General features: G+C 51.2%; 6 protein-coding genes and 1 non-coding gene across 7 annotated transcripts; 3 read left to right on the forward strand and 4 right to left on the reverse strand.

Moving 5' to 3' along the window:
• Nucleotides 1-3933: 3933 nt before the first annotated feature.
• BDQ94DRAFT_184664 (uncharacterized protein) lies at nucleotides 3934-6702 on the reverse strand (the record flags this gene model as incomplete). Its single annotated transcript, XM_026774702.1, has 1 exon — nucleotides 3934-6702. One exon carries the CDS (start codon nucleotides 6700-6702, stop codon nucleotides 4033-4035), a length of 2670 nt encoding a protein of 889 aa, XP_026629504.1. The 3' UTR covers nucleotides 3934-4032.
• Nucleotides 6703-8975: 2273 nt separating this feature from the next.
• BDQ94DRAFT_137861 (putative DUF21 and CBS domain protein (Mam3)) lies at nucleotides 8976-11825 on the forward strand. The gene is made up of 4 exons (XM_026765135.1): nucleotides 8976-9356; nucleotides 9447-9660; nucleotides 9732-10401; nucleotides 10455-11825. Exons 1-4 carry the CDS (start codon nucleotides 9111-9113, stop codon nucleotides 11476-11478), a joined length of 2154 nt encoding a protein of 717 aa, XP_026629505.1. The 5' UTR covers nucleotides 8976-9110; the 3' UTR covers nucleotides 11479-11825.
• Nucleotides 11826-12769: 944 nt separating this feature from the next.
• Nucleotides 12770-12840, forward strand: BDQ94DRAFT_t60. The gene has a single exon. It is a non-coding gene; the product is annotated as a tRNA-Gly (tRNA).
• A 191-nt stretch (nucleotides 12841-13031) lies between these two features.
• Nucleotides 13032-14883, reverse strand: BDQ94DRAFT_113765 (putative C2H2 finger domain protein). The gene is made up of 3 exons (XM_026763613.1): nucleotides 14525-14883; nucleotides 13256-14465; nucleotides 13032-13199 (listed from the first exon to the last, which is right to left on the reverse strand). The coding sequence occupies exons 1-3, from the start codon at nucleotides 14623-14625 to the stop codon at nucleotides 13182-13184; spliced, it is 1329 nt and encodes a 442-aa protein (XP_026629506.1). The 5' UTR covers nucleotides 14626-14883; the 3' UTR covers nucleotides 13032-13181.
• Nucleotides 14884-15143: 260 nt separating this feature from the next.
• Nucleotides 15144-16636, reverse strand: BDQ94DRAFT_137863 (uncharacterized protein). Its single transcript, XM_026765136.1, has 5 exons — nucleotides 16182-16636; nucleotides 16045-16121; nucleotides 15908-15991; nucleotides 15784-15852; nucleotides 15144-15730 (listed from the first exon to the last, which is right to left on the reverse strand). The coding sequence occupies exons 1-5, from the start codon at nucleotides 16379-16381 to the stop codon at nucleotides 15330-15332; spliced, it is 831 nt and encodes a 276-aa protein (XP_026629507.1). The 5' UTR covers nucleotides 16382-16636; the 3' UTR covers nucleotides 15144-15329.
• Nucleotides 16637-17024: 388 nt separating this feature from the next.
• On the forward strand, nucleotides 17025-18447 carry BDQ94DRAFT_137869 (oxidoreductase, short chain dehydrogenase/reductase family). Its single transcript, XM_026765137.1, has 4 exons — nucleotides 17025-17402; nucleotides 17480-17843; nucleotides 17896-18257; nucleotides 18338-18447. The coding sequence occupies exons 1-4, from the start codon at nucleotides 17246-17248 to the stop codon at nucleotides 18355-18357; spliced, it is 903 nt and encodes a 300-aa protein (XP_026629508.1). The 5' UTR covers nucleotides 17025-17245; the 3' UTR covers nucleotides 18358-18447.
• Nucleotides 18448-18451: 4 nt separating this feature from the next.
• On the reverse strand, nucleotides 18452-20791 carry BDQ94DRAFT_137870 (cytochrome P450). The gene is made up of 5 exons (XM_026765138.1): nucleotides 20457-20791; nucleotides 20244-20394; nucleotides 19214-20181; nucleotides 18878-19161; nucleotides 18452-18826 (listed from the first exon to the last, which is right to left on the reverse strand). The coding sequence occupies exons 1-5, from the start codon at nucleotides 20617-20619 to the stop codon at nucleotides 18788-18790; spliced, it is 1605 nt and encodes a 534-aa protein (XP_026629509.1). The 5' UTR covers nucleotides 20620-20791; the 3' UTR covers nucleotides 18452-18787.
• Between the last annotated feature and the right edge of the window lie 125 nt (nucleotides 20792-20916).

Below are 20916 nucleotides of genomic sequence, written 5' to 3' on the forward strand. Positions count from 1 at the left end.
GAGTCATGTGGCCTGTCATGGTCCAGAGGCTCCGGATGCTCATGTCTAGAGTCATCGTGTGCCGAAATCGCGTCACTAGCAAAGGGCGAGGTTGACACATTGGCTGCAGGACTGAACGCCACATAACCACTCTCAGGCTCTTCATGTGAGTTATAGGAGCTGTGCGGCATATCATAGTCCTGAGGTTCACGATGCTCATGGCTGGATTCATCGTGTGCCGAAATAGCGTGACTAGCAAAAGGCGAGGGGGAAGCATTGGTTGCAGGACTGAACGCCACATAGCCGTCCCCATTGGCCGAACTGACTGGTGAAAACGTCCTACCCATGGCGTCGGCGGGGGCAGCGGCTTGGTGAGAGCGAAGACCATTAGGAATAGCTGGACTGAACGATCGCAGTGGGTATTCGTTTTCTTGAGCTGGATAGGGGGCTGCGTCAGGCTGGCTGAAAGGTGAGAATGTTCGGGCTGCTGCTCTATCACCAGGGAAGGCAGACGCTGGAGTCAAAGAACGAGTGTTTGGATCAATTGCCGGACTGTATGAACGGAAAGGAGTGCTAGATGGAGGGCCATAAGGATCGTAATGAGGCTGATATGTTTCATATGGCCTGTAGCCTTCGCTAGGACCTCGTGGTTCGGGGACCGTTGGCCCATACCCAGGAGCTGGTGTATAATTGGAACGCGACACGGGTGTTTGATTGCGCAGAATTTGCGGTGCCGGCGAGGCGTGATCAATCTGGCTGTAACCTGGGCCTGGGGTGTAGTTTGAGACAGGTGTTTGTGTTCGTGGCATTTGTGGCGCTGGCGACGCTCTGTCAGTCGGCCCATATCCAGGCGCCGAAGGTGTGGGCGTAAACCCTTGCCGCGATACTGGAGTCTGCAAACGCGGTACAGGTCCCGGCTGCTGACCGGGCAGACGAGGCGTTGGTGTGAATTCCGAACGCGACATTGGTGTCTGGGTACGCGACATAGATGGCGCCGGTGATGACCGCTCCATTGGACTATTGTAACCCGCTAGTGGAGGCGCTTGGTTGAAATGTTGTGGCATCCTTGGGGTTTGTGAGCGTGGCATCGGGGCAGGCCCTTGCTTCGGGAGTGGTGGCACTGGTGGCGCCGGCGTACCGTGCCGATCCAGTGGACTGTATCCTGAGACAGCGGTGCTTCCAGACAACGAGGCCGCATCAGAATATGCTGAAGATTCAGTCATGGTTCGGCTCAGGGCAGGCTTATCATGGAATGCGCCAACATCTGGCAAGGTAGGCTTGCGATCCGGAGCAGCTGTCCCAGGACGAGAAGAGTAAGCCGGGAGAGTAGTTTGCGTCGTAGTGCGCGAGATCGTGGTGACAATAGGTGTCTTATCGTCATCACCGGCTCCCAGTGAGGGCAAAGTCGGCCGTTTGTCTAGACCCATGTTTGGATTGGTAGGTTTCCGATCTTGCAAGGCCACGCCTTTAGCCAAGGCTTTGTTGACCTTCCTCCGGACAATACGGGTGAGCCGAGTGTTGATTTTCCGTTTGCAATATGCCTTCAATGATCCATCCTCGGAGGGGATATGGTGGAAAAGAAAGATAAGGTAGAGTACGATAGCCAAGATCAATTTGAGCATTGACAAGACCCAAATGACCAAGGTAAATAGCATACCGATCAGGACGACAGCACGTTCAGTGTTATCCTCCGCCAGCATTTTGATGTTGTAAAACAATTGGGAAGCTGTGGACCCGCCCTCGTCGGTGGTGTTGCTGCCTCCAGGAAGAAGGTCCATCTGCATCACTGAGTATAGGGTGATGGCGTTAACGACTTGTCGTGGGCCGTCGGCAAAAAGGGTGCTCAGCCAAGCTAGATCGGTCAACATGTGCTTGCAATAAGAGCAGTGGTGAACTCACATTCAAAAGCAAAGTATGCGAAGAGGGCAACGTATTCAGCGCCCTTCTTACTTTTGGTGAGCTCGCCGAACACGAGGAATCGCCTCCACCCGCGACCATTGCTTCCCATTCGGATACTTTGGACTCGCACAGCGAGAGAGTCGAGGTAGCTCTGAGCGATACTCCCGGAGCGAATTGCACGAATGGCGCGCATCCATCGGTAGATCAAGAGGGCGAAAGAGATGATGATACAAACGGCGAAGATCCATCGCGAAATTTTAAAAGGAATTGCAGGCTCGATTTGGCCCGCCCATCGGGAAAAGGCAAGAAGATTGACGGCGGTAAAAGTGTCGACTCCGTAGACGGCTATGGAGATAATAAGGAAGACGTAGAGAAAGAAGTATGAGAACGGGGATAGACAGGACTCTGATTTGAAGTCATCGAGGTTCTGTAAACAGTCAGCGTCAACGGCATTCCCATGAACAAAACCAATGTCATGAATCGAGCTCACAATGTAGTCCCACTGTTCCTCCAAGGCCACGGGCCCTTTCTCCCTGTCTCCAGAGCAAAACATGCCGATAATCAATGCGGTGTCGCCAGTACACAATGAGAGAACGAAGGTGAAGGAGGATGAGATTCAATGGGAAAAAAAAAAAAAAAAGAGGGATACTTCGTCGGTCCAGCCGGGCGAAGTCGAGGTCGCAACGGGAGCGAAGAGTAATGAGAGTGAGAGTGAGAGAAGCCAGGATCTCGAAATCGTTATGTACGAGACCGCGCCAAGAAAAGAGAGGAAGCGTCGGCGGTTCAGCCAGCGACTATCGACAACAATCACGCATAACCGCTGAGAGATTGCTGGTGTCCGAGGTCAAACGAAGGACCTGTCAATCATTGCGGATCCATTTCGAATAGCCATTGAATTGGTGTAAAAAGGTTATGGTGACGCTTGAACTGCGACGTTGGCGGCTAGCCTCAGTGGGTAGGGCGAACGTGCCAAGATAGGGGAAGGGAGGTCCTGGCGCGTGCCGCTGCGGTTGCAACAGCGATCGCAATTGCTGATAAGCACGGGAGAGGGAGAGAGAGAGAAAAAAAAGAGAGAGAGAAAGAGACGAAATATCGGCCACAATGGGAACAAGGAAGGACGAAATAGTTGGGAGAAGAAACGAACGACTGTTCACACGAAAAAAGGCGAACCCCTTGAAGGCCGAAGCCGAGCAATCCACGCGAGAGAAAAGGAAGGCCCGCGGGATAGTATGATGATGGAGGGGGCTTGCATGGAAGAATGTGGAGCAATTGGTGGAATGAAGAACGGGGTCACCCATGGTTTGGTGGCTCCAGGTGAAACACGCACGGAGGGGAGGGAATGAAACAGCGCGGCGCTTGCTGAGAACTACTGGCCACTATTGAGTATTAGTTCGGATCAATTTCCCCATCCATTGGTCATGGTCGCCCATATCAGCCCAGGAGGGAAAGGTACTTACTCGCTGCGTGGATCTGATAGGATCCTGTCCCGAACGCAGGTGCCCCAAATTAATGCCAGCCGGCCGTTGAAATTGTGGTTCTTGACGGATGATGATGATGATGATGAGAAGTCGAAGTTGAAGATGATGAAAAGGGAAGAGATTCCGTTATCGCTGCCCGTCACGGACCTTCAACCCCAACCGACCCCGTGATCCACTTTTCGCTTCCTTTTGCTCCATAGTATGGATGATTGTTCATGGACGACTCACTCCCTCTATACGGAGTAGATAGCCATCTCACGAACACCTCCACCGATTTAAACTTCCAATTGCTCTGCCTTATGCTCTTTTTCTGGATGGTCGATCGTTCCCTGTGTCCCTGCCGATGATGATTGAAATCCGATCATTGCGCCGCTGGTTTAGTAGTGGTAGTGGTAGTAGCCTGTATATAGCAGGCTGCCAGTATCCTGAGTTTTCTTGCCAGAATACTGGCGAGGCCGGTCGCAACTCGGAGTCCTTTGGGTTCAGTTATCATTAGCATCTTTCTCTCTCTTTTTTTTTATTTTTCCTTTTTTTTCTCTCTCTCTCTCTCTCTCTACCCCTCTCCCCCTCTCCCACTCACTCACTCACTCACTCTCACACAAGGGAAGCCGATTCGAAGATGATGGGGCCTGAAGGAACGTGGGCGCCAAAGAGGCCCCGAAGACAGGCGACAGCGTCAACCGCCTCCGCCACGGCCACGACCGCGACCGAGGCCGGCGTTGGAGGAGGAAACCCGCAGCCTCTGGGTTTCCTCCTCCAACTCACGCACCCGCCGGCCCCAGCGAACCTGCTCCTCGGTTCGCTGTCTTTTCTCGGCCTCCAAGGCCTGGCGCAGGCGGTTGACGCTGTCTCGAAGGGCCTGGTCGGAGGGAGCAGAGGGGGCTGAGGCGGCGGACTCCGTCTGAGCTTGACGGAGGAGGGCATGCAGACGGTTTATCTCCGTCTGCTGCCTGGAGATTTCGACCCTGGACGAGTCCAGGGCCGTCGCAAGAGACCCCAAGTCGCCCGTACGGCGCTTGGGAATCTCTTGCGAACTCTCACTCCTCTCCCAATACTTCAGACGGTGCTCAAGGACGTCATTGACGCCCTCGAGCTTGTCCATCTCCGCCTCGGTGCCCTCCTTCTGCTCCTGGAAGCGCTGAGCATCCCTCAAGGCGATGCCGACTTGCTGCGACATCTCCTTGAGCTCCTCCGCCAGACCCTTCACCTGCTTCCGAGCCTCGTTGGCAGCCGCACGTTCCTTCTCGACCTCGTCATCGTATCTCTCCACCTCATCATCGTAAGCCTTCTTGAGGCCTTGCATTGTCTCGCGCAGCCCTCTGTCGGCTTGCCGGAGGGCATTTGCGACCGCCTCGGCCTCCATCATCCTCTCCTCGGCTTCCCTTACCTTCTCTTCAGCGAACGCCTTCACCGCGTTGACCTCGACCCGCAGACCCAGATTTTCCTGGGCAGCCTCATCCCCCTCCAACCTTGTCTGAAGATCCACATGATCCTCGAACAACGAGTCGTACTGGACAGAGAGATAATCTAGTTCTTCCTGCTTTTCACGACCCTCTCTCTCCAGCTTTTCGTGCTGGCCCTTCAAGATGTGGAGCTCCTCTTCCTTGAGATGCAGTTGTTCCACTACGTAGTGGTATTCTCCGAGCTGGGCCCGCAGGCCATTGACTTGTTCTTCTGCTTCACCGAGATGTGCTGCTTGCATCTGGCACTGTGCCTGGTAGAACTGAAGTTGTCCTTCCAGGTCTTGAATTTCGGCGACCTTCATCTGCAGCACTTTTTCGGCGGCGTGAAGTTCCTCCGTGGCCTGCACCTGGGGTGCTGCCTCCTGGGCCCGGATTCGTTCCTGCAGGTCATGGATCAGAACGGCTTGGCTAGAAAGCTGCTCTTCGGCGGCGTGATGTTCCGTGGCCTGCACCTGGGGTGCTGCCTCTTGAGCCCGGATTCGTTCCTGCAAGTCATGGATCAGAACCTCTTGGCTAGTAAGCTGGTCTTCGGCGGCGCTAAGTTCCATCGCCCGCTCGTAGGACTGATCCTCCTGAACTTGGAGTCGTTCCTGGAGTTGACGGATTCCTGTATCCTTGCGGAGAATTTCCTCCTCTGCAGCACGGAGTTTCTGAGCTTCGACGGTAACGAGACGGCTCGCGATGGCGTTGGCCTCTTCGGTCCGAACCTGGAGCTCTGCTTGAAGCGACTCAATAATGCCTCGAGAGTTGGCATCCGCTTCAGTCTTCATAGCTAGTTGCTTCTCCAACTCGGCGACACGATTGGCGAGAGTCTGCTCCCGTGAGTCAGACTTGTAATGCGCCCGCGCTCTTCCGTTAGCCATGATAAGTAGACAATTAACCCGGTCTAGCTCTTGGCGAAGCTTAATTATCAGATCTTCTTGCTGGGCAGCCTTGGCTTTCTCGTCACGGGCAGCCAGCATCTGATTTGTCGACCGGAGTTCGTCAGAGAACTCCTCCATTCCGTTCACCTGCTCGGTCTTTGCGGCCAGCTGGCCTCGTATCTCTTCCAACATTGCTTCATAGGTGCCAATCTTGGCCGAAAGAAGTTTGACTTGCTCGAGCAACGCTGTATCTTGGGGCTGTACCTCATCTTCAGGACCGTTCTTTAATTCGATACGTGTCCAGCAAAGCATCTTAATGGCCTTGAAAAGAGAAGATTGAGTGATGCCGATGACAGCCAAAGCAATAATGCTGGCGAGAGTGAGAAAGAAGCCGACGAAGCGAAAGATACGGAGATGTTCGATATCATCTCCAACGCTGAACGTTGGGATGTGGTCTTCCAAGACAGAAAACAACTCCACGCCGATGTCTACCCCGACACAATGGAATCCCTGGAGCCGCCGACTGTTGGACCACCGTCCTGCGGGAGAACCACGATCAAGGTTGAGACAGTATTCCCAGTGATCCCAGCCTGCGGGTCCCATGCCACCGACGACGCCATACAAGAAATGGTAGCCGGGAGCCAAAAGATCTTGACAGGTCCAGTTGATCGTGACCAGTGTGGCAAAAACCCAGAAGGCCATGGCAATGGGACGACGGGAAGGAAAGTACCAATTACAGAGGTCAGAAAGGCGACGCTCCATCTGGCTGGTGGCCATCCATCTCTTGAACGCGTCGAAGCGCGACACGAGGAACTCGAGAGGAGAAAAAATGGCTGCAAGCAGCTTGGCTCCGAACGAGATGATAGATGCGATGGTCTGCCAGTTTACGGCAACGAAAAAGAAGAGAATAAGAGCTGCAAAGACGGTGTCCAGTCCTGCAGTGTAGTCAAGCATGTCCAAGGACTCGTACTTCGGGTTCAGGGTCCTTCCGTACACCACCACCTGTTCCGAGGGAGACATCATCATGGGATTAGCTGCACAGCGTGAGTTTCTTATTTACGAGAGTCTGATAGTAGTAGGTTTGGAGCTCAAACCTTGAAGAGAAAAGCTTAGAAACGAAGTTCTGTACTTTAAAAAAAGCACTTGAGAATGTTAACGAAGTTACGAAGCAGCTGATTCTTGCGAAAAGCTTTGTTAAGCACTGTGTGTGTCAACGAAGGTAAGAAGAATCCGATCTTGGTAAAGTTCGTTGGAGGAGGTAGAGGAAGAGAAGGAAGGGAAGAGGAGGGGGGGAAGAGGAAGACATGGTGGGCAGGCCAGAGAACCCTGGGGGGGCAGGAGACTGACCGTCCAGTGAATGAAGCTGTTGGGAGTGAGTGTTACTACGGTGACTGGGCAGCAGCTTCGTTACTGAAGGTGAATGGAAAACCTCACCACCACGATACAGGGGGGAAACAAGTGACGATTTGGGGAAAAGAAGGAAGATGAATTGAAGTGGAAGAAAACAGAGGAGAGAGATGCCAGAATTTATAGCCATGGCGCTGCAATTGAGTCTCGGATATCTCCATTAGAAGGTAAGTAAGTATTAGCTATATTCCGCTTGATCGTGCGTCTACAAATCTACATCTATGGGAAATGCCATGGAGTGCTCAAGAAGTTTCCACCGGACATGGGCAATGGCGGGACTACGAACGGGAGATTCAGCTCGAGTATAGGGGATTGCCGCGCGAGAATTTCACTTTGGCAATCTTCACAGAGGATGCCTTGTCACCTCTAGGACTGACATGCGCTTCACTGGCCTCTGGCCTAAGTTTAGGTGTAGTGGTGTAGTAGTGAGTACAGGCTTACGCTGATTGCTGGTAGCAAAAGGATAGAAATAATATGCAGCTACGATTCATAGTATTGCTCGGGCACTCAGTTCTATAGTTCTACAGCGACTGCTGGTCTATAAAGCGATGTCTAATTTCCACACTAGGGTAGACTTTGTTTTTAGGAATTGATAGAGGCCATTGTGACAGCTATGAGGAGAAGCTAGAGGACATCAGTGGACATTGTGTATCAGGACAACTACGCCAGCGACAAGGTAGTAGGTTTTCAAGAGCAGAGTCTAGATAGATAGATTAATTGATATATCAACTCTGTTGTAGTCTGGCCGAGCCCTGGTAGTATTGTTCGTTGGCTATACAGAATTTCAACGGCTAGAATGCCGGCGGTATCATATTGCATAGGTTACTATTGAACATCACAATTCTGTCTCTAGCGCCACGGCGCATGAATACGCAAATAGAGTATACAGAAATCTTCTATCACATATAGAGACAGCGGTGGGGAGAAATATAAGTAATGACTATGCTGTATGGTCTCTTTAATGTCTCCCTGTTACTGGATTTATATCCCGTTGTCGTTTCTCTGATTCAATCAGTTGAAGTGGATATGGGATTAGCCCGTCTACTATATTATGTTAGAGACATGGATGGGGCCATATTTACTATTAGATGCCTCTTCAGTGTCAGCGAGAATGATCACCACTACAAAATCCGGGCCACCGAGCAGAGTATATAGGTTATCATGTATGAATCATTAATTTTGCTACTGTAGTGATGTTGACGACGATCAGTACGTACTCACATCAATGCATTATATCTACTTCGTGATTACTGTCTGTTAGTCTGTCTCGACGGGTCACTCTATCCCAATGACTCATCTCTTACCTCAGCTGTAAGCAGCTGATTTCATTGGACATCGGGAAGCGCCCGATCGAGGCTCCGGGATCATCCGTCGGGAGGGACTGAGGACCTTCGCCGTCGCAATTGATGGAGCAGTGGTTATTGCTTAGTAGTACTACTAGTACTAGAAGCGGGTGTGGACTTGTCCGATATGCATGCCTTGTGCTAGTGTACTCTCGGTGTGAGCAGTGCACGGTAGCAATCAATCGATGGGAGGATAATAATCACGCTGGATGTGAGTTATTTGACACCTACCTATCAATCAAGTCAGACTACCCTCCTCAATCCACCTGCTGAGGGAAATAAGTAGGAAAAATAAGCCAGTAATAAAGAATCCTATCATGAAGGATTCATCTAATGAAAGAGCATAAAAACTAAAGCTAAAGTTACCACTACTAAACCACTACTGTAAGTGATAAAAAAGTAGGCGACGTCACGCAGTGGCCAGACACCCGCACTGATCGATTGTTCCGATTACGCCGCCAGCCACTCAGCAAGCAGCACTACCTTTTTTACTACGTACGACCACCAACTTTGTCGTTTCCATCTCTCTGCTTCCCGCCCCCAATTCAGCCTAGCCTGCTTCCGTACCCTTTCTCTCTCCTCCTCGTTCTTCTACTCTCAAATATGTCCCTCTGGTAGCCTTCGGGCCTCTCTCGTCTTTTTCTTTTCTTTCCCCCCTCTCTCCATTGCCCTTCGGTGATGGCTATATCTCCTGCCACGCGTATCCTGGCCGCCCGGCCTCTCGTCCTTGGTTTAGCGAAGCTCTTCTTCTTGGCTGTTGCCAACCTGCCCGTCATCTCCGCCGCCCCAACTTTTGTCGTCACCTCCGATGTCGACCCGAAACCCCCCAGTGACCCCAGTCTATGGCTGTACCTAGGTGTCGCCGCCGCCCTCGTTCTCAGCGGCGGTGCATTCGCCGGTCTGACCATCGCCTTGATGGGACAGGTAAACCCCCCATTCTCCCTCATAACCTTTTTTTTTTCCTCCCATGCTCATGTGCAATGACGCTGATGTCTTCCTTTCTCCCCCTAACAGGATGAAGTCTACCTACAAGTCATCCAGACCTCCGGTGAAGGCTCCGAACGCAAAAATGCCGCAAGTGTTTTGAAGCTGTTGCAGCGAGGAAAGCACTGGGTCCTCGTCACTCTGCTGCTCAGTAATGTGATCACCAACGAGACGCTTCCAATTGTGCTCGACCGCTCACTTGGCGGTGGCTGGCCTGCGGTGCTCGGCAGTACCGTCTTGATTGGTATGCCCAAAAATCCCTCTTCCTTGGCCTTTCGCATCCTTGCTTACCATAAATCCCTCTGTCGCGTCTAGTCATTTTCGGCGAAATTGTTCCCCAATCGATATGCGTCCGTTACGGTCTCCCTATTGGTGCCTGGATGGCTCCGTGTGTCCTAGCGCTCATGTACCTCATGTCCCCCGTCGCCTATCCGGTCGCGAAGCTGCTCGATAAGCTTTTGGGCGAAGATCACGGCACCATCTACAAGAAGGCCGGTCTGAAGACCCTGGTGACGCTGCACAAAACCTTGGGCGAAGCCGGTGAACAGCTCAATTCGGATGAAGTCACCATCATCAGCGCTGTTCTTGATCTCAAGGACAAGGCAGTCGGCAGCATCATGACCCCAATGGAAGACGTCTTCACCATGTCGGCCGACACCATCCTAGACGAAAACACGATGGACCTGATTCTGTCGCAGGGATACTCGCGTATTCCCATTCACGCTCCGGATAACCCGATGAACTTCGTCGGCATGCTGTTGGTCAAAATGCTGATCACCTATGACCCCGAAGACTGCAAGCGCGTGCGGGACTTCGCTCTGGCCACGCTTCCCGAGACCCGTCCGGAGACAAGCTGTCTGGATATTGTCAACTTCTTCCAAGAGGGCAAGTCCCACATGGTGTTGGTGTCGGAGTATCCCAGTGAAGATCGTGGCGCCTTGGGTGTGGTCACCCTGGAAGATGTGATTGAGGAGCTCATCGGAGAGTATGTACTAGACAAGCGCAAAAAGGACCGGAACAATGCTGACACCGTTGTAGGGAAATCATTGACGAGTCTGATGTCTTCGTGGATGTGCACAAGGCCATCCGCCGCATGGCTCCTGCTCCCAAGTCCCGCGTTCCCAAGGGCCGGATCGTCGAGGATCCCCCCATGCTTCCGGCTGAAACCACTCTGGTGGAGGTGGACAACGAATCCCCTGCTCCGCCCAATGGGGCCCCGAAGGACCATCGCCGGCTTTCCGTAGAAGCTCCCTTGCCCCGGTTCCAGCTCCGTCGGCCCCACTCGGATAAGAATTCAAACTCGACAGACGGCTTGTTCACGCATCGCGGGGCCACGGATGAGATCAGACAACATCTGAAGCACCTGGGTCCATCAAACTTGGCCAGCCGACCGCGCCAAACTCGGTACCAAAATGTGAAGATCAAACGGAGTGCCTCGCCATCCCGGTCCGGACAGACTGACCTTGATTCCAGCCAGAGCATGTCCGATGTGCAACCTAGACATAACTCCATTGGCCTGCAGGGCGGTATCGGCGCCGGACTTGTACAGAGCGGTATGGACGCCCGAGATGGGGTGTATGCGGTACGTGCGGGATATGGCACAATGAACCACTCCAATCCGCCGGCCGATGCCGGTACTCAAACGAAGGATGGTCTCCCGATTTCGATACCAGAACCGGTCCATGAAGAACAGGATGATCACCCACGGTCAGCGGGCAGTCGATCCGGCAGTGCCCGGTCCATCGACTCTCAATCCGAGCATCTCAAGCCGGGCAGTTACCTCCACCGAGGCCCGGCTCGCAGTGGTAGCATCACGGAGCAGGTGGTCGATGTCAACGGCATACGCAAGGTCGTGCTCCATACCACAAGCACTAGCTCATCTGAATCTGAACGACCGGGATCGAGAGAAAACCCGGAGTTCCCTGTCCGCCAGGAGGGCGATATTGTTGACCTGGGGATTAATCAGTCCGCCGGAAGCAAAAGACGCCGTCGTCGCAGAAAGCGCGGACAAGGCCCGAAGAACGGGGGGTCGGGCGAAAATACCCCTCTACTGTCGCAATAACCAAGATAATTCCGGACGCTCAGAGTGTTCTGCTGGCCAGATCGACAGGGCGACGTGTGGATAGTTGTTGTTACGTTGCAAAAAATTTTAGCCTGTACACAGGTGCGACCGACCAGCTGGTCGTGTGTGATGCACATGCTTCCCGGGGAACCGATGTATTTCTTTTCCACCATATATTCATTTCCCAAGCATAGCCGACCCTGCGTGCCAATAAATGGTCGCTTGACACTTGTCGTTGCATTGAGGGGTCTGGCGGTGTAGATGTGATTTGTGTTCAGTATATCTTTAAGGAATGGCATTCTCTTGATAAGTCCTTGCATAAAATGTAACACCAACCCTTTCTTCTGCTCCTACTTGCTTTCTAAAGATCACGGAGAATTCACTATCCGTCTAGCTTTTATCTTAGAAAATATTGGGGTATCCAGCACGATCCAGCTATGCCTCTATCCACCTCTCAGGAGCGATGCCGACCATACCCCCAGAACTATCGAACCAAAATCACAAACGGTAGGCCCCAATGACTCGTCCCATGATATAGAAAATATTCCACCCAGTCGGACCGTGCATGAGCACAGAACACATGATCCATAATAGTATGTAATATAGCGAACTCTCCCTTGATAAGATAAGAAATCAGGGCATCCATGCATCTTGGCTTTCTGAAGTCGATTACTACTATCCTCCCCCTCTTTCACCTCAACCTGGACATGAACCTGATATTTTCTTTTTATACCATCCGTTAAATATATACCTACGTAGTAACATTAAAAAGGCTAAATTTAGCCGTCAGGGGCAAAGAAGAAATAAGAAAAAGCTACAGGGATGATCCTTGGTCGTATATGGATCTGGATGGCTCGGTAGGTAGGTAGGTAGTTCCTGGAAGGCGTTCGTCAATTTGATATGTGGTATGTAGTAAGGGGTGCTAAGTTCTATCTTCTCAGATCCCTTGTAGGCAGGGCTGCTGGCGCTCTTTTGTATTCAGGGTAGTACTATAACAACACTCGTGATTGATTATCTGCGGCGCTGTGGATATCAGTAGGGAGTATTATACTACTAAAGATAGGAGAGTGAGAAAGGAGTGCCGGAATGGGTGAGGTTCTTATATGGATAGTTATCCATGTGTGGAATTAGCTGACGATTATATACGGGTCTGTAGACTAGGGGGGTCTTCTACATAGTAAGCATCGTCATAAGAGTTCCAGTCTATATAGTAAGTGTGTCATGGTTGCTTCGATACTTGTGTGGTGTAGTTGATGATATAGCATTAGTACGCAGCACAATATATCAACTAGCATCATTGGTCTAGTGGTAGAATTCATCGTTGCCATCGATGAGGCCCGTGTTCGATTCACGGATGATGCACAGCAATTTCTTTTTTATTTTTCTTGTCACTGTTGTGAATGATGTTGATTGTTATTTTTAAGGCTTTTAGTAGACTGCGTGTGGTTCTACGTGATGGGGTTTTGCTAGTACGGAGTGGTCTTCTAGGCAAAAGTGTCTACTGTATATAGCATGTCCAGAAAAACCATCTCTATTTATTCACCTTACTTTTATCATAAAGTATGTGCATGGACCCAACCACAACTCCATAAACAGACGATGCCAGCAGCACGGCAATGCAGAGAATAACCCAAAGAAACAAACAGCCTGAAATGATTCATAGACTCATCAACATACGATGCAAGAAGACGAAATGTATGAGATCATTGCAGGAGAGGATCCTATACCATCTGATTAGTATCATGAAATTTAGAACAACCTCGGGCGGTAAACTTACTCTGAAGTGTTTCTGGTGGTTGGCTTGCCGGTTGACCCGTGCCGTGAAGCGCTGCTCTTGCCGCATGGCTCTCTGGCGCTCCTTGCGCTCGGTGATCATCACCTCCTTCTTCTGAGAGTCCGTCACTCCAATCATACCAGTACCGCCATTGGCACGGGTGATAAGCGCACGGTTGAGGTTGCGGCCACGAGGCTTCGGCTCCTCTTCCTCGATCTCGCCGTTCTCGATGGCAAGTTGGCGCTCGGCACGTTCCTCTGCGGTGGGGTAGTTGTGCAGGTTCTGGCGGTAGTATTTGGCGAGGGAGCGGTGGCCGACGCTGCGGCCGGAGGGAAGATGCAGCTCGTAGTCGGTGGCGTAGACGACGGGCGCGCGCTTGCGGTTGTCGAGGTCGTCCTCATCCTCGTCCATGGATGAGGCGTCTGTCTCCCATCCCTCGTCTTCGCCGTCAACCTTGACGCCTCCTTCCTCATGTGTCTCGCTGCCGGTGGACTCCCACTCTTCGTCATCTGTGTAGGTGCTGCGGAAGTCGTAGTACTGGCCGATCTCGATCTGCTCGGCCTCGGACTCGAATGCGATCATGCAGTGGCCCTTGTCCTTCATGTGGGTGCGGATGCCTTCGGGGGTGTTCCGGATCATATGGCAGTAGAGACATTCGCTGTTCTCGTTGATCTTGCGCCACAGGTAGCGGAGAAGACCCTCAAGGTCAACGAGGTAGTCCTTCTCGGGGATGAACATGCCGTGAGTCTTGAACATGTGCTCGGTGTTTTCTTCAACATTGGCTGACTTCTGCAGACAGAAAAGACAACGAGACGCAAAGAACCCATCATCAGACATCTCCTCGTCTTCATTGCTCTCCTCCTTGATGGTAGCATCCTTGAGGGTCTCGGCGACCTTGTTGACCTCGGACTCTCCGACGCGGGGCTTGTTGATGGGTTCTCCCAGGGAGAAAGTGGAGCTCATGACGGAGGACGACTCGTCGGCATTGTCTCGGCTCATGCGGGCCTCGCGAGCCTTGTGCTTGGAGCTCTTGATATGGTTCTGGTAGGAGTTCTCGCTGTAGAAGGTCTTCTGGCAAGCGACACAGGTCGTCTCGAACGATGCCTTGGCGGCCGCGGCAGTGGTGGTGGCTTTGGCAACGAGGACCTTTTCGTTGAAGGTTTCCTGGGACACTGGGGGAAGGGAGGCAATCCGACGCTTCATGTTATACAAGCTATGGCAGACAGAATCAGTTCCTGCAGGCTAACCAAGCGGTGATATGAAGAAACTTACTGCCAGTCGGTGCGCATGTGCCCCCGCTGTGCATCGCTGCCGCGGAAAGCAACAAGGCAAGTGTTGCAGGTGTAGGGGAGAGAAGAGGCGGAGGCGTCCATCTTTGAATAAATCGGCGGAACAACGCAGGGGTATCACGATGAAATAAAGTAGCCGTGTAGAGGTCGTTAAATGATTGTGGGATGGACGAAGCGGGGCACAATCTCAAATGATGTGACCGCTGGGTATCAAAAACAAGTGGCTATCCCGGTTGGCACTTGTAAATATATATATGGATTAAAGAGACTAATCCACACGAGCGAGTGAAGGCAAATGGGATAGGGAAAGGTGGATGAGTCGGGATGAGTCTTCGATTGTTGCCCCTCAGCGCCGAAGCAGAATTAATTATTGATAATCACCGAGATTTGCGCCGCCTTGCCGCTTTGGGCCCAATGACGTTCAATGCACGTGCCCGCCCATTATTTATTCACTGTACTATGTACTATATTAGTCATTATATTATTTTATGCACGAAGGCTGGCGAGTACTCTTTTCATCTTCTGCTTCTTTTATTTTGAACTGGCATTTGACTTCGCAAATACCAATGGTAGATTACTTTATGTAATGTTTCTAGTAGTGTCTCTGCTATAGCTCAATTAATGTGAGGAGTCATCAGGCTGATGTGCTTCTGTCATTCGAATCATGGTGGTCCAGCCAACAATATATATATCAAACACTGAGGAGCACCTGCTAGTCTATCACGAGGCATCCTATGTAGTGATGTATGAACCGTCAATACTAGCAGCGAAATGGCATCATGTGTAGCTCATGGTAGGACGTATCCACCGTCAATGAGGACATCACTGCCAGTCATGTATGTCGACGCATCACTGGCAAGATACAGATACAACCCCTTAATTTCCTTTACATGGCCCTGCCTTCCCAGCGGCGCCATCCGATAGGCCTCGTTGACCGTCTGTGGACTGGCACCCATCTTGGTATCGAAAAAGCCAGGAGAGACAATGTTGACGCGGGCGAACTCTCTCCACTCGCGAGCAAGCGATTTCCCAAGGTGCGTGACGAAGGCCTTGCTGCCATTGTAGACGGGTTGATCAACGGGCACATTAACAATGTGACCACTCATGCTAGAGGTGATGATCAGATTACCAAAGCCTTGTTGTTTGAACACCTCTCCAACATATTTGGCGCAGTAGAGAACGCCATCAACTATACACCATCATTAGCACCTAGTCTACTACCAGGAAGGAAGCACACCTTACCATTGACCGACATCTGCTTCCGATATTCTTCCAGTGTCTGCTCCAGGAGGGGCTTAGAAATAGCCATTCCTATGTACAATATTAGCGACTTAGATAATCTCTTCGGTGTCATGTCCGTCTGTACCAGCATTTGCAATAAACACGTCAATCTTGCCAAAGTCTTTGGCGACATCTGCAATTGCTTGCTGAACGGCATCCGCATCCGAAACTGGGCTAATTAGCATTCCACGTTATTCATGACGAGTGACAAGTGCTCCCCACCGTCGACCTTGTAAGCCGTAGCTCTGATCCCATGAGTAGATGCCAGACCCTGCGCTTTCCCGACGGCTGCATCATTGCTATCGTGACTTCGTTAGACGTGAAATCTATTTTCCGATGGAAAAAATGGCATGGCTTACGAGTTGTACCACATGGCAATATCGGCATTAGCCTCAGCCATGGCTTCAGCCACTGCGTAGCCGATACCATCTGCAGCTCCTGTGATAACGACAACCTTTCCGCTCAGACGCATCTGCGCCAATACATTTGTTGGCGTGTTTGGGAACGGGCGAGGAAATCCCTCACGGATTGGGGCACACTCGGCTACGTTCATAGACATGTTGAACGAAGGTAATAGACAACCGCAGTAAATGCGAAGATTTCAAGACTGGTCCAGACAAGAATTTCAAAAGCTGAAGCTTGACAATTGTAAGACTGGAAGGTGCTCCTTTAAGATGTCCTCCTTGAAACTGTCTCTACCTTGGACGTTGCTGTTTCTTTTCTTTCACTCCACGCGACCAGAGATGGCGGGGTTGCACCAACAAATACTGGTCCATTAAACCTGAGATTACTTGCCCCACCTTTTCAAAAGAGTCAGGGGATAGACTATCATGATGCTATGTCTGTCCGGTTAACTGTGGTCCGACCTCGAATCAACGGTCTATCTGGGGTTGGTTTAGTACACAAGCGTCGAACCAACATTCGATTCAAAGTGGCGCTTTGATTCCTTCTTTGATCATCTGCTTCTGACTCCGCCCATTCCAAGCTGCTAAACATTTATGGAGAGTCTGTTAACTTCCTTCCAATGAGAAAAGAAAGGCAGAACAGGCCTCGGACAACAGACAGCCGAAGCATTGCATTGGTGGCCAGATCGGACATAATCGGACATCCTCCGCATCCCGCCGGAGTCCCCGCATTCATCCCGCTCGGAGCTTAGCCCGGTGCCTCTACTGGGGTTTGAACCAGAGCATCTCAACCGCCATCGGTCGACAGGTATCCGAGAAACAGTAGGTTCAAGCAGAGAATGCTTCATACTGTCTCCGATAAATGAGGACGCTAGAACCAGCACACATCATTCGCCTTCTTGGATTAGCTATTTGAAATCAATAATTTAAACGTCCACTCAACTGTCGTCCCGATCGACATCATCTAACCCCAGGCATCACCTAGGTACAGAATAGTATAACAAACCACTTTAATCACTATGGGTTCCAACTCAGAAACCCCCGCAATTCCTTGGATGCGCCTAGGAGAGCTCGACCCTCAGTCGTCTCTCACGCCGCCCCCTGCGCCTTTTCCGCCGGGAAACAGTGCAGCCGACAACGCGAGACAGAGATTCGCAGTGAATGGAAATGCCATCTGTATGTCATTTCATTCAGCCTATTCCCTTCGCTCTCTTAGTCAAAAGAAAAGGCGAATGGACTAAGACACAGTACAGTCACCGGCGGCGCCGGCGCTTTAGCACTCACATCAGCAAGAGCACTGCTCGAGCACGGTCTACAAGGATTAGCTCTCCTCGACCTATCCACATCCCTCACAAGGAGCAAAGAGTATATATCAGCCATACAGCATGATTTCCCCAACGCCAACATCGTAACTATACCCTGCAACGTGACCATCGAAGCAGAAGTCCAATCCGCAGTTCAATCAGCCATAGACTGTCTAGGCGATCTCCGAATCTTATGCTGCTTCGCAGGAATAGTCAACTGCGTTCCATCAATTGACATGAGCCTAGAAGATTACAAGAGAATGCAAGACGTAAACACAACAGGAAGCTGGATTATCGCGCAGACTGTTGCCCGGTAAGTCCACTTAGACTTGTACTTCAATCAACTCATGATAACTCCAAACCAGACACATGATTTCCCGCAAAACAGGCGGTAAAATTATCTTCATCGCCTCTATCAGCGGTCACCGCGTTAACTACCCCCAGCCTCAGCTAGCATACAATGTCTCCAAGGCCGGGATCTTACATATGAAGAATTGCCTCGCTGCTGAATGGGCGCAGTATGGCATTCACGTTAACTCCATTTCGCCTGGGTATATGGATACGGTTCTGAACGAGGGCGACCAGCTGTCCGGCCATCGCGCGGTGTGGGCTGACCGCAATCCCATGCGGCGTATGGGGTCGCCACAGGAGTTGACGGGGCCGGTGGTGCTTTTGTGTAGTGATGTTGGAGGGAGCTATATAAATGGGGCAGATATTGTGGTCGATGGTATGCCATATTCCCTCTTTTCCCGTTGTTGGAGGAGTTGTTATGGGATAGTAGCTAATGTATCTGTTTTTGGTGGATAGGTGGAGGCCTGGTTTTCTAATTCTTGGTCTGGTCTTGGGATACTTACTTAACGGAGTAATATCAGGGTTCTATAGAATGCTACTACAATAAAGATCTGAGATTGTCAAAAGTTTGAGGTTTACATTAAATCGCTGCTTGTGATGGGAAGCACTACGCGTATCGAGATTTCAGCAGACTGACTGGCGAGAATGAAGGTCTATCTGTAGTCGCTTCCATGGCGCGATGATCCGTTTCTATAGGCAAGAAGGGGGACAAAGCCAACTAAATCTCGATTGTTTGTAAACAGTAGAATTAAACTCTTGCAAAGCAGAAATTGCGGAACTAGGCAGCTGAGAAATTAAGCTGGCCTTCAATGTATGTGTACAAGTATTGTAAGTTCTGTACAAGCGAGTCAAACGAGCCTTAGTGAGCATCCGCCCCTACTCCTTTTCCATTATTCATCCTGTGCTTTACCACTTCCTCTCGTTGAACGTTAACGGGCAGTCGTCCTAACAGACAGTTAGCATACTTTTATTCTTAATTCGTCACTGGTGACCTACCTTAGGAAAGATGGTTGCGAAGACCTTGATCTCCTCCGATAGCGGGGTCGCGTGATGCTTCCAGTCCAGCAGCAACGAGGCTTTGCCGATGAGCAATACCAGATTGAGCTGCGCATAGTGCTGTCCAATGCACACATGTGGGCCCGTTCCAAACACCAGATAGTTATTCTTCCCCTTCTCCTCGGCATCCCCGGTATAATAACGCTCGGGATTGAATTCGTCAGGGTTCTCGTATACCTCCTCGTCCCGGAGGGCAAGGTATGTGGTGGGGATAACCATTGCTCCTGTTGATAGTAAGCATCAGCTGAAATCAATGGTTGATTATATATAGCTCACCCTTGGGAACTGTGTAGGAATCGGTAATTGGGAACGGCTTCTTGGCCACATATGGCACCATGATCACGGGAGGTCGGTACCGCAGAAGCTCCCTGACGACCGCACGGGTATAGGTCATGGACTCGAGCTGGTCCATGTCAACCTCAGCACGGACGTTACCGTTGCGGACCTTATAATTCTCCTCGCGGACTCGATCGAGCACGTCGGGGCGTTGTGCCATTGTTTGAAAGAGCCAGGTGGCTGCGCTGCTGGTAGCATCCTGAGAGGCGAACAAAAATGCGAGAACTGTCTGAGCGATCTCCCAATCGGCGAAATCACGTAGCAGAGGAGATGGCTTCTCCATATTCTCCGCTAACTGTCCCTTGGCTTCTGCTTCGACCCATTGCTTTGAGGCTAGGATATTCTTGACCCACGCGTCCATAATGCAGGTGGGTTCTTTGCCGGCTGCCATACAGACTTTGCTCTTCGCACTAGCCTGGCAAAACTCGGCCATGACCATATCACTCGCTTTCTTACCGTACCATGCCTTGGTGAAAGGCAGAATAATAGGAAAGTTAACCAGCTCCATTGCCTCTGTGATCAGGTAATAGTCATCAGAGATCTTTTTCACAGCCTCGTCCGAAATATAATAGCCGCAGAATGTGCGGAGCGACACGGCGCACATCAATTCGCGAAACTCGGGCATAAAGGGCACTGGTTTGCCGCCAGCTTTTTGCGTAATTCCAAGGAAGCGCTCGAAGTACTGATTGTATACATCCTCCTGGCCAGGGAGATAGGACTGCAATGCTTTTTTCGTGAACAGACCGTTGAGGCCCTTGCGGAAATCCACATGTGGCTTTCCATCCATAAAGACAAAGTTCTCCTTTCCCAGGAGCTTATGAGCGACATCCACGACGCAGGGCTTTACATAGGTTGGGGAGTTGAACACTTTCCTGGCCAAATCACGGGTCGAGGCAATCACAACGAACCTGAACCGGTATTAGTTAGTCAAGTCTATGCTAACGGATCTGTATGCACCAGGGGGACGAACTTGTGAAAGACGGACACGCAACTGAGGGGGCCGCTTGTCCATTTGGCGTAATATTCCTCAAATTTAGGGTTGACCGATTCCAAGAATGGTCCAATAAAGGGTATCTTGAAGGCTGGGCCGACAATGTTGCCTTTGTTTATAAGGTATATGACTAAAAAGCAAGCCGTCTTAGAATTGAACCAGTGAATCATAATCAGCGATGAAGTGACATACTCTGGTCATAAGCGACAAGGACTGCCAAAATGGTAAATGCGATGGTCCATGGGCTCGCATTGCTAACGGCATCAACGACAGTCTCGAGTTGGGACGGAATGGGCAAGTTGCTGGCTCGAACGCTAGCGAGCGGCGACGCGAAGCTGTGGGAGTTGGTCTCCATGTTGTGCGAACCCTGCGAGCTGTACACGCAGGCCGATTGGATTCCGCCGCTTGCCGACCGGAGCTGTCAAGCACAAGAATATAGATAATGCGGACACGAGCTCCTGCAATTGGCGAGCTGTGCGCTATGCGACCGTGCCGGACAACGCGGTGCCTGAAACGGTGAAGATAGGTAGCTCGGAAAGTTTGAATGAGTGCCAGGCCGGGCAGTCGCGCCTTTTAAACCCCCTGGATCTCATGGGTTTCTTACTGGGGGGAGTCTGATTAGTGAATCCTTCGTGGTTTCCGTGCGTAAGCC

The sequence above is a fragment of the Aspergillus welwitschiae genome (assembly GCF_003344945.1).
Source record: "Aspergillus welwitschiae strain CBS 139.54b unplaced genomic scaffold BDQ94scaffold_6, whole genome shotgun sequence".
Lineage (NCBI taxonomy): Eukaryota > Fungi > Ascomycota > Eurotiomycetes > Eurotiales > Aspergillaceae > Aspergillus > Aspergillus welwitschiae.